The 11,901-nt window shown below is 35.8% G+C and overlaps 4 protein-coding genes across 4 annotated transcripts; 1 reads left to right on the forward strand and 3 right to left on the reverse strand.

Moving 5' to 3' along the window:
• Nucleotides 1-148: 148 nt before the first annotated feature.
• Nucleotides 149-3,099, reverse strand: LOC142975756 (ubiquitin thioesterase otubain-like). The gene is made up of 5 exons (XM_076118804.1): nucleotides 2,953-3,099; nucleotides 2,555-2,854; nucleotides 943-1,164; nucleotides 609-719; nucleotides 149-283 (listed from the first exon to the last, which is right to left on the reverse strand). The coding sequence occupies exons 1-5, from the start codon at nucleotides 3,058-3,060 to the stop codon at nucleotides 197-199; spliced, it is 828 nt and encodes a 275-aa protein (XP_075974919.1). The 5' UTR covers nucleotides 3,061-3,099; the 3' UTR covers nucleotides 149-196.
• A 277-nt stretch (nucleotides 3,100-3,376) lies between these two features.
• Nucleotides 3,377-5,683, reverse strand: BCAS2 (BCAS2 pre-mRNA processing factor). Its single transcript, XM_076118479.1, has 5 exons — nucleotides 5,499-5,683; nucleotides 5,145-5,308; nucleotides 4,228-4,440; nucleotides 3,912-4,065; nucleotides 3,377-3,566 (listed from the first exon to the last, which is right to left on the reverse strand). Exons 1-5 carry the CDS (start codon nucleotides 5,571-5,573, stop codon nucleotides 3,435-3,437), a joined length of 738 nt encoding a protein of 245 aa, XP_075974594.1. The 5' UTR covers nucleotides 5,574-5,683; the 3' UTR covers nucleotides 3,377-3,434.
• Nucleotides 5,684-5,755: 72 nt separating this feature from the next.
• On the forward strand, nucleotides 5,756-8,783 carry CCDC53 (Coiled-coil domain containing 53). The gene is made up of 3 exons (XM_076118480.1): nucleotides 5,756-5,974; nucleotides 6,142-6,306; nucleotides 6,662-8,783. Exons 1-3 carry the CDS (start codon nucleotides 5,918-5,920, stop codon nucleotides 6,956-6,958), a joined length of 519 nt encoding a protein of 172 aa, XP_075974595.1. The 5' UTR covers nucleotides 5,756-5,917; the 3' UTR covers nucleotides 6,959-8,783.
• Nucleotides 8,784-10,694: 1,911 nt separating this feature from the next.
• RpL36A (ribosomal protein L36A) lies at nucleotides 10,695-11,832 on the reverse strand. The gene is made up of 3 exons (XM_076118527.1): nucleotides 11,734-11,832; nucleotides 11,419-11,592; nucleotides 10,695-10,858 (listed from the first exon to the last, which is right to left on the reverse strand). The coding sequence occupies exons 1-3, from the start codon at nucleotides 11,734-11,736 to the stop codon at nucleotides 10,721-10,723; spliced, it is 315 nt and encodes a 104-aa protein (XP_075974642.1). The 5' UTR covers nucleotides 11,737-11,832; the 3' UTR covers nucleotides 10,695-10,720.
• Nucleotides 11,833-11,901: the final 69 nt, after the last annotated feature.

Consider the following 11,901-nt stretch of genomic DNA (forward strand, 5'->3'; position numbering starts at 1 on the left):
AACTCAAGTAAACACTGCTCCTAAAGCCATAAATTTTGAGATTTTGATTGGCGCTTTTAACAATTTGTGTTTGATATTTCATGTCTAAACATTAGTGTAACTAAATTGACTGAATGATTCCCTTGGGCAGTATAAATAAAAGTCGAAGTATACGTAAGATAATTAACGTTTATTATGGTAAGAGGTTATTGAGGCATCACGCGTACAGAATGTCGTAGTGGCCGGGCCTGTACAACAGGTGCACCAGCGGCTTCGAACCTTCGGGGAAGTCGTGCGCTATCACCTGCAAACACACAAAAAATATTCGATACATACTAAAAACTTAAAATTTTGTAATGAAAAGCTGTCCGCCTAATTGCCTCTGTAAATTCCATTTACCCACACACCTTGGAATTCTCCAATACAGGCTTGGAACAACTACAACTTTGTATATTCGATGGGTTCTCGTTCCAACTTCGGTTCATAACGACGGCACATCGAGAATAGGAACTCGATACCTGCCACCAAAAAGTGCCAGTGTATTCGAGCACATAGTATAGTGCGAGAATAAAATGCTAGTCGGAGAGTTTTGGACAGTAAGCTAGGTATAGTGAATGGTTTTTACTGACCTGGCTGCCTTCCCCGCGGTCCATATATTTGACTCTGACGCCGACGTTAAGCGCGTTACTCAACGCTATTATGTGAATATGGTCAGACTCCTTGTACATAGGTTCCACTTCCTGGAACGAAACATTCAAATTACCTATCTACCATCTTATAAGTAGTCTGGCATAGAAGCACAAGTTAAACTAGCAAAAATCAAAGATGAAAGACCTTTCAGAAATCAACATCATTTGAGAATTATGTATTCAGAAAAATGGCCTTTACAGCTGACAGCAAATGTATGAGAACAACTGTACACAAATCACCTAAAAAGCCAACAATTAAATAGATTCTACATACCTGTCTACAAAACTCAGTAACAGTACGAGGTCCCTCAATAAAGTTCTGATAGAAGTCCTGTTCAGTCTGCAGCTGGCCGGATGTGACGAGGCGTAGGTACACCACTATGTAGTCCGAGTAACCCTGCTTGTTGAACTTGTCGTGAAGTTCTGCCCTCACACCTTCCATCGAGTCGGGAGAGCCTCCTGCCTGCTCTCCTACTCTTTGGACTACTTCCATAAACTGAAAAAGGATAAGATCATATTTTTATTGAGGGTATACAAATCCAAGCCTGTACTATGTGTGGGTAAATGGAACAGTTGATCCAGTATTAATTATCAACCCACTTGACTTTAATAATCAAAATAGATCTGTGTGACATTCATAATAACTTATAATCTTAGCATAAGTAATTATATTATGTGCCTATGTGTTTTAGAATGTAGATTTCTCAACTCAGTTAACCAAGTTACTGTACTACTATAATATTTTAGATTTAAGACTTTAGATAAGTTTACAAGACCCAGTCGCAGTTTATGAAGAACCAGAATGAGTGTTGGATAACCTATTCAAAAGACATAACTATCTACTACTACTTGTTTTGTCACAGCTACTGAAAATAGCTGTCAAATATACATCTGATAAGTTATCCAATACTTATTTAGAAGTGTTACCATCAGGGCTAAGTGTCAAAGATAAAACTACTTGCATTATCAATACATCAATGTACTTCAGTAGTGAATATAATCATTTAGTATTAATCATTTATATTTAAACAATAAGGTGTAATACCATATCTATAACTTAGAATAACATTTATGTTCAAATTCAGCTTTTAGGTTCAATGTTAGAATGCAACTTTTGATATAATTTATTATCAATAGAAATTAAGAAACTACAATATTTAATCACTTGTGTGTAGAACTCAATATATATCAATAATAATAGTTCATGATTTTACACTAGTTGTATTCAAATAATCAATTAATGTTAAATACAACATTTTACAATGTACCCTCAAGATACCAATGTTAAACTAAGTTAAAAAGAATTACTTTTTAATATTTATTTTCCTTCAGGATACTTAATTTTATTTGCTGTAATGATATATGAACAAATGTATTTTTTTGACTTTTTTAATTTTCAGTTCAATGAAAATTTATTTGACACTTAGTTGAAAATGTTTAACAAAAATGATTTTTGTAGTTTTTTTATCTTGCCATTGTAGTTTGTAACTTAGACATAAGTTTTATATGAAATGTCTACTGATACCCACAAAATGGATGAACTGTTGATACTCTATTTAAAAATGTGAAACCATCTTTGTACACACAGTTTTTTTTAATAAATATCTTTGTCTCTAATTTCCTTACTTTCATTCAATGCACCAGTTACAAATTGACTAAGTAATTTACCACAAAACCATATGTACAAACATTAGCATAAATTATTCATGGACCTTAGCATTGTGCTAATGATACTACAGTTAAATATAACTTACTAAAGTACCGTTACTAATGTAATTAAAATTCAGATGCACAACACAGTACGAATAAATCACCACACACAATGTGACCACAAGAAAACAAAAACAAAGAATCACCTAACCTATAAAATGCGACAATACACTTACCGTTTCATAAAAGTCTTCCACTGTGAACTGTGAGAAACCTAGAGCGACCAGAATCTCCTTCGAATTCTTAGCTATTTCATAAAACTTGTCGTATTCACTTTTGTCCGTCAGTAGATGTTCTAAATACGCGTAAGAAAACGCACGGAAGAAACAGTTGCCGTCCGGACGAGTTCGCCTAACATACTTATACTTAGAGGACAAGTCTTTTACTTTTAAAAGGTACACGGGATCCTCGTTATATTCCTTTTCTAATGACGACAATGCCTCGAGATCACCAACGAGCGGTATCGCATCAGATATCTGCAAAACAAACACAACCCAATGTCAAAGTTGCATGACGAATTTACGCCAATTAAAAAATATCTTAACATCGGTATTAACGATTTTACGAAGCTCACCTCTTTCTCAATCTCTCGCTGCTGTTTCATTATCAACTCATCTTGATTTATTGAGTTATCTATTAAATTGCCGGTGCAAGCGCTACTGCTCGACGCATCGTCCGCCATTTTTAAATAAAATAAAAACTAAATTGACAGATGACGACAAATGACAATCAAGCGATGAAAATGTGCGTTCAGAAATTGGCAAATGTAATGTGTCTGGTCTAAAATGATATATTATTTATCAGGTATTGAATTATTTATGTGCAATGCATGTTATCGTCTTAATATTAAAACCGTGTTAAAATAGTGAAAACCTTTACTAGCAAAGTATTTTTTTTTTTGCTTGAGGTTAGACGAACAAGTATTGCCATATTAGTTAACGTTTTAATACATTTTATAGTTAGTTACTTATGCTGAGTAAATAAAACCACGAAACAAATAATTTGTAAATTAATTATATTACAAAGCGTCAGAATACATTTAAAATTAACTTAAATCTAATCAGCAAACATGTCCTCGATTTTCTTTTGTACTTCTTTCTCTGATTCTGAGTTGAGTTTGTCTGGTAAGTTCTTGACAGATTCCAAGTCAGCTGGTTCACCATCGTCAGCTGGGGCTTCGCCTCTCGCCTTTGAACAAAAAGAGACAAGTTAGTTTTCGTGATCTGTATATCAAAACACATGCACATCCCGTGGCAGTGAATACTGCAACAAAGGCTTTTCTGGTCATTCATTTCTCAGAATAAGTCAATCAAATAAAAATCAAAATAAATTGTCGAAGTAACCTTTTCAAAGACCCATGACCCGTGGCACCCACGGGTCATGGGTCTAGGAATTGCAGATAGAGGGCGAGGCAATAGTTGGTTTGGCCTCTGCCTAACCCAATGAGAGCAAGTTGTCTTTTTGTGTCCATAAGCCTATTCTAGAGGATTTTCGGGGCATACTTTATAACTGAAACGTCAATGTATTGATTACCTTTTGCAGTTGTATTTCAAGTTGCATGATAGCTCTCTCGAGGCGGTAATTGTCTGACACGAGTTGCGCCCACCGCCGTCGTAATGCACGGAGCCGCGCGCCGCTCGCTGTTTGTGATCTTTTACGCTCCCAGTTCACTGATGCTATTTGTTTCCTGTTTAATTACAAATTATTATGGTCAAGAAAGATAATACTTGTAAGTCTAAGTGCATCCTTAAACTAGATTAACAGTGTAATCTAACCATCACTAAGTTTTCTTCCACTTTGTAGAGGAATTACCCAACTGTAACATTACAGTTACTCCATTATTACTCACCTTAATTGACCATGTACATTCTGACTCCTGGTAACTAAAGCTTGCAGTGTGTTTAGATAAGACCTCCAGGCTTCTGAGCCGTACTGCAGCTGTAGCTCCAAGTTCAACACTCTTATGGCCTGGTGGGAGAGCTGGGCGTGAGAGTTGTCTACTGACTCTGACCAGGCTGTGGGCTCTCCGAGGCGACCAGCAGGGGGAGGAGGCAACTCATATCTGTTAAAGAATTATTAAAATTTAGTTTTAGATTTTCTGTTTGTTTTCATTTTTATGTTGATGGTTCATTATAGCTATATCACCCAGTTTTTATTAGGCTGTAGCTGTGGCTTAGTTTACAACAGCCGCACGGATCGATCTCTGAGGTTAAGCTACGCTTGCCGAGGTTGTTCCGTGGATGGGTGACCATCTTATACATATCGAGTTCCTCCGTGTTTCGGAAGGCACGTTAAATTGTGGGTCCCGGCTGTCATTTTCGAAGATCTTTGACAGTCGTTAACAGTAGTCAGAAGCTTGAAAGTCTGACAACCAGTCTTACCGAAGGGTATCGTGTTAATACCCAAGTAACTGGGTTGTGGAGGTCAGATAGGCAGTCGCTCCATGTAAAACACTGGTATCCAGCTGCATCCGGTGAGACTGGAAGCCGACTCCAACATAGTTTGGAACAAAGGCTAAGCGAATATATAGCTGTGTGTAATATTTTTTATTTTATAATATGATAAACCTAAGTATATTTCAAGGAACTTAGGTGACAAACATCACACATGTTTACAAAAAAAATGTAATGAAATTGATCTCTGTGCCAGAAACGTCTGTTTATTAGGACCTTAACTAGACAAAATAGGTAGAATCATATAGATAGAAATCATAGATCAGTTAACTTCTAATAAAACCATACAGATAAATGGATGTGCATCACTAACCGTTTCATAGACAATGGTTCCATAGGTAATCTCTGTTGTACTCTTTCCATTTCTCTCTGTAGTGCTGCAGTTTCAAATGCTGTGCTCGGCTCGGGACCTGCATTTTCTAGATAATTCTTTGTCGGTCTGTATCTTCTGCATTCTTCTTCCACCATAGCCAGGGCCTAGAAATACCCATAATTTTATTAGAATCAAAAACCATCACAAGTCATAAAAATCACAAAAACACACAGGGCTATCAATTAATAAAACTTTTGTGATAGCACTTAGAGATAAGTCTGACAAATTTTGGTATAAAAACATAGAAAACGGAGGTAAGTTATAGAAATTTGTAAGGTTATAAAATTTACTCACGGCTTCCCTGACTCCTGGGTCATCGTAACCTTGGTCTATGTACGGTAAGGCGTCTACTACTACTTCTCCAGACATTGTTATAGATTATGATTTATACAATAAAACGGTATTCTCTTCAAGTAAAGCTCAGTTGTTGACAAATACACAATACACATAAACTTTTTTACAAATTCTGTTTGACAAAGAATTAAATACTAGTCTTTTGATCGTTTTACATTCTTGTAATTTTTTTAACGGCAACTTTCTCACTCATGTCACATTAATTGACGACATCTGAGATCTGACATTGACAACTTATTTTGTTTGAATTCCTGTTTTTACGAAATTATTTATAAAGTTTTCAAGTAATATCCGTATCAATAGATTCCAATTAAAACTTTGTAAAAGAGTATTGGGGCCGAGTAATACCTAGAGTGAAAATGACGTTAGAAGAGACTATGCTCAACCAGGAGCTGGAAAATGTAGACTTATCAAAGGTATGTGTTCTGTTTACATAAATTTATTATTATATTGAATTAATTTAACTGTGCGTAGCCTTGATTTTATAATGATTTCTACTTATAAAATACAATCTATGCTCTTCGTTATCTCTTGTACAGCTTCTGCAGCTAAAATAATACTTAAAAATGTTATCACTTTTCAGATAACAGCTCTACAACAAAAACGCACGATAGCGTTTATAAACCACTTTGTGTTAACCAATGTCCAGTTCTTGAACAACTTTATGAAGAAATGTGAACAAAAGTTGATGAACTTTGAGAGAAAACTGGAGAAAGTTAATGCTGCTATGGTTCTATTAGAAGCAAGGGTATGTTTTGTGTGCCTTATTTTACAATTTTGATTGTAATTAAACAAATAATTTAGTGTCTAAATTAATTTTAAGTGTTTGCCTACAGTTTTAATATTGATCAACTTTATTCAATAACTAATGGTATTCATATCTATTAAATTTTTTCTATTTTTTTTAACTCATTGGTTTCATACTGCTGGGCAGGGTACAGTCATGTTCCAGCCTATATCTACTTACAAAGTTTTTTTCTATGAATTTGCCTCTACAGTTACACTCATCTCAATGTTTTGTAAGAGTGAGTGTAAGAGTAAAAAACTGCCTAACCCACAATGGATTTCGGAATAGCAATCATAACTTTCTTTACCATTCACAGTTATCATCAATACCAGAGCTCAACACTCCCACACCAGCTACTGAAGACATAGTTGACTCGAAACCTGCAGCAGAAGCCCAGGATACTCTCCCCAAAGAGGATGCACCAACAACAGATCTACCACAAGTTGAAACAACCACTGAAAGCACAGAACCCACGGAAACTAAGCAAGCAAGGCCGGAGTATGATAGATTTGTTAAAATGGTGCAGGTTGGAGTGCCTTTACAAGCTGTCAAGCTAAAAGTAGGCTTAGAAGGTCTAGATCCAAATGTTCTAGATGAAATTCTAGGTAAATAGCTGAAGAAATTGAAAATCTTTTTTAGATCTGGTAATACTGAACAATGTTACCCACATTTTGGGAAATTCTGTAATGATTGCTTTAAAAGTTATATTTGAAATAGATCTCTGTATGTTATTTTGATTATAAATTGTATATTTGTTATTATTTCGTTTATAAGAGATGTATGTTAAAGTTTATATTAAGAAGCTGCTAATATTCCTAGAAATTATATAAATTACCTTTTTTCAAAGCAATGAGAAAGTACTACCATAAAATTATTATTGTACCTACAGTCAACCTGGGTAACTTTGAACATGGGAATTTAAACTAGTTTCGATTATTTTTTCATATGAAACCAATACAATTGATAAAAGTTTATAATAATAAATTTTAACCCATTAATGGGAAACCCAGGACTCCTGTTCCACAATAGTGGATCAATGTCTGCACTGCAGTATTTCAAAATATTTTTTAATGTCAACTTTTTGACAACCCTGGCTGACATGACAAACGACCATGCCCGTGATGTCATCAGCAAGGCTTGCAGGCCGGAAAGCCGGCTGAAACGGTGGAAGGAGACCAATGCCGACGAACTGTTAGTGTTTTTGGGCATATTGTTTTTTATGGGCACTATGAGGCTCAGTAAACTAAATGGTTACTGGGTAAAGTCTCATTTAGTTAAATTTAATTTAGGACAGTATATGAGCAGAAACAGATTTTTATTAATATTTAGAATGTTATATTTCCAATATAGGAACGTGTCGACCAATATATACGATAAGGTCGACCGTCTTATAAATTATTTTAATGAAACTACATGAAAGCCTCTGTAATCTGTATACCCCGAAAAGGAGTTATGTATAGATGAGTCCATGGTGTTATTTAGAGGACGACTGGTGATACGGCAGTACATATAAAACAAAAAACACAAATTTGGAATAAAATAATATATATTAGCTGACCCTAAAGGTCTTGTACATAAAATCCATATGTACAAAGGGTCAGCTGATAGTGAGCTAGGTGGTACTGGCCATGTAAAAAAAGTCGTCCTCAAATTAATGCAGGACTATCTTAATGCTGGTCACTTAGTATACATGGACAACTTCTATAATAGTGTAGAGTTGGCTGAAGTATTGCTTAGCAAAAATACTCATTGCACGGACACTCTTCAGCCAAATAGAAAAGGAAATCCTGTTACGGTGACCAGCAAAAAATTGACCAGGGGTAGTAGTGTCTACCGCAGAAATGGGAAAAGTGTATGCGTCATGAAGTGGAAAGACAAACGAGATGTTCTCTGTCTTTCCACGGAGCATCCACCTGTAAGCATCCACATAACAAATCGGCGTGGTCGTGTCGTTTCAAAGCCAAAAATAATTGCTGAATATGATAAATATATGAAAGGCGTTGACCGACATGACGAAATGCTAGCGTACTACCCCTGCGAACATAAATCCGTTCGGTGGTACAATAAAATTTTCATCCACATTTTTCAAACCATGTTCTTGAATTCTTATTTTATGTTTAAATCCGGGACCGGCAAAACTTCGTCCTTGGAAAATTTCAGGGACGAAGTTTTGCGCGGTCTTTTACCTCCAGCAAGTAGAACACTTCCCCCGCAGCTACCGACACACATGCCTAGGGAATTAGACCGAAATGCAAATGGAGTTATAAGACGGAGTCGGACGGACGAATAAAAAAAAAGGACTGTGGCATGTACTGCCCCGACAGCAATGTGGGGTTGTGCATTACATGCTACGGTCCTTATCATATAGAGAATAATTTATTACCGTAGTAGTTTATTTAATTATGTATGTGAAAAGTTTAATTTAAATAAATATTATGAATCAAATTTCTCGTTTCATTTCATATATTAACAAATTTTCCCTAAGACTTGGTACGTTTTGCAGGTAGGCTGGCAACTCGTTCACTACCTTCATTATTTTGTGCTTGGTAGGTACTTGGTATCAAGCATAGAACGCAATAGAAATAAATATATTTTAACATAAACCACCTACAAATGGTATCGATATAAAAAACAAAGGTAATAAAATACGAAATTAAATTATGTAGGTACTCATAATGCATACTTTTTCGCTAATATACTAGTAACGACTGCCGCCATAAAACATCTGGTGCATTGAATTAAAACAACAATATAACTTATAGACAATTGGATCCTTTTCATAATCCTAACATCAGTTTGATTAGGTATATGTACACGAAATTGTGCTATTTGAAAGCATATGCACGACTCACAATAAAAAATACTCAAATAGCTTCAAGTGTGCCTACAAAATTTGAAGAGCTCCCTCGATTACTCCAAGATTCTTTCATCGGATCCCGATCTGCTGACTGAGAGACTAACTAGGAAGTGTACCCTTTCGGCTTTCATACAAAAAAAAAAATTTCAAATCGATCCAGGCGTCTCAGAGTTATCGTGGAACAAACTTTTGATAAATCTGACGAATTCAGAACGTCCTCCTATTTTGAAGTCCAAGTAAGATTGTTTAGGTGAGCACAGACCTTTACTCATTATATGTATAACAAAATATACCCAACTATGAATAGGTTCTCCAGAACAATAGACGCACAGTCGCGTCGGCGGCACTCGGTGATGGCTAGAGCAAAATGTATGAAACGCGCATAAGCGTCGAGGGCACCTAGTGTTGCATTACAAAACGCACATACGTGTCGCGGGCAGCGAACGTGTTAATGTCCCACTGCTGGGCAAGGGTCTCCTCCGGTAATGAAGGAGGGATTAGGCCTTGAGTCCACCACGCTGGCCAAGAGCGGGTTGGGGACTTTGCATGCCCTCAATAAATGGTTTAAACATATTTAGGCTTGCAAGGTTTCCTCACGATGTTTTCCTTCACCGTTGGAGCATGTGATAATTATTTCTAATACACATTTAACTTCGAAAAGTCATTGGTGTGTTGCCTCGGGTTCGAACCTGCGACCACTTGCGTGGGAGGTGTCAACTTATACCACTATGCTATCACTGCTCAAAGTAAACTAAAATAAATCTTTATCAATTCTGTTAGTTTCATATGAAAAAATAATCGAAACTAGTTCAAATTCCCACATTCAATGTTACCCAAATTGACGTTATTAAATTCGTTTTTATAGTGAAACTATCATAGCAAAATCCAGTCATATTTTGGAACTTGTCTCAGCTCTTGAAATTTTTTGTCAACTGCATGATGTAAACCGAATTACAATCTGTACAGGGATGCTGTTGATGGAATATAAATTTGTATTATATTGTTGCTCATATTATTATAATAAAATTATTTAAGCAAAACCTGTTTTACTTATTATTTATGCTAGGTAGCTAGGTATTGGGTACTGTTTTAGTCAGATGCTCTACCCAACCAAGCTATTATAGTCATTTATTTTACAAGCATATATCTGTTAGCTTTATAGACAAGTCTTACACCATATTACATGGAACTGACAATAAATAGCTAAATGTACATGTATTTCATCACCACTGTCTAATTTAACACCATTGTAATAAGTGACTACTAGATGAGGCAACAATTGTGTTACCAGAACATAGTCTAATATGTATTTGAGAACTGTGAAAGGTATTCAAAAACTGTCACAGTAATTGCACCCAAGAAATCCTTAACAGGTATACTTAATAAAAATGAAATATGTAGTCAAGTTAATATAATTTACACTATCTACAAATTATTATAGTTATGTTTCTAGGAAGTTAGTGACCAAGCTATAGTAAATAAAACACAAAAGTTAGTTGATCTTATTTATTATCCAGCCTAGAACTGAATCATCTGTCCCTTCCTCTTCTTGTCTCCGCCGAGCTCGAAGTGCTTGCAGCGCTTGAGTGCTACCTGTGACCTCACTTTGCAGTCGGCGCATTCAAGACGGAGTACGATTTTCTTTGTAGTTTTAGCCTGTAAGAGGACAAATAAGTTAGTGAAAAAGGCGGAGATTAAAAAACAAGCACAATGAATTATAGGCTACTGATATGAAAAATGTTGAATTTGTCTATTTCTAAATTTAATTCCAGGTTCTTAGCTATTATTACACTACTCGTGATTGATAGGTATTGTTTTTATTGCGGAATGTATTAAAAGATAAATTTCTTGCGAAAATAATTATGATAAGCAGCAGTTGTCATGTTTCACAATCTACAATAATAACTAAACGTTAACCTGAAAGACACTAATCGAAAACTGGAATTAACCTATTCACACAGCAGAATAATAATGACATCTGCTTGGACCCGCGTAACGGCTGATAGATACGACGACACTTGGAAACTACTTCTATTTCATATTTTCACAGGTTGTTATCAACAAACAAAACAATTTCATTTTTCTTTAAAACGGACAGATATAACCTAAGAATACGACAGCAGAGAAAAGATTGTTACCGCTAAATAAAATAACATGTTGTTTTCGACAACCCTGTTCACCGATAACAACCCGGTTGATAGGTTATGATCGCTTACCTTCTTTTTGAAGATGGGCTTGGATTGACCACCATAACCCTGCTGTTTACGGTCGTAACGTCTCCTACCCTGGGCAGCGTGCCTTTCCTTGGACTTTTTGTACTGTGAGACCTTGTGGGTCTTGTGGCACTTGCATTTTTTGCAGTAGGTCCTGCGCTGTTTGGGTACGTTCACCTGAAAGTTTCAAAGTTGAACATGAAATATACTCCTCGTTGGGTTCACAGACACAACCTCTAACGCATCCACTATACGATATCGCAATTACTTCGACATATTTAACGATTCAAACTGATAAATTTTGATAAAAACACTAACCATTTTGGCGTTCGCTTTGCACGGTAATAACAAACGTCAAAGAAAGAACGGTGTCAGATTTTGATGTTGACAATTTCCAAAATAATGTTGCCAGTGGATGATAGGAGAAAATTTTCTCTTGGTAGAAATTTATAAAATTGATTGAACGGTATTCTTTAGCTTATAAGA

This window comes from Anticarsia gemmatalis, chromosome 9 (genome assembly GCF_050436995.1).
Source record: "Anticarsia gemmatalis isolate Benzon Research Colony breed Stoneville strain chromosome 9, ilAntGemm2 primary, whole genome shotgun sequence".
Classification (NCBI taxonomy): Eukaryota; Metazoa; Arthropoda; class Insecta; order Lepidoptera; family Erebidae; genus Anticarsia; species Anticarsia gemmatalis.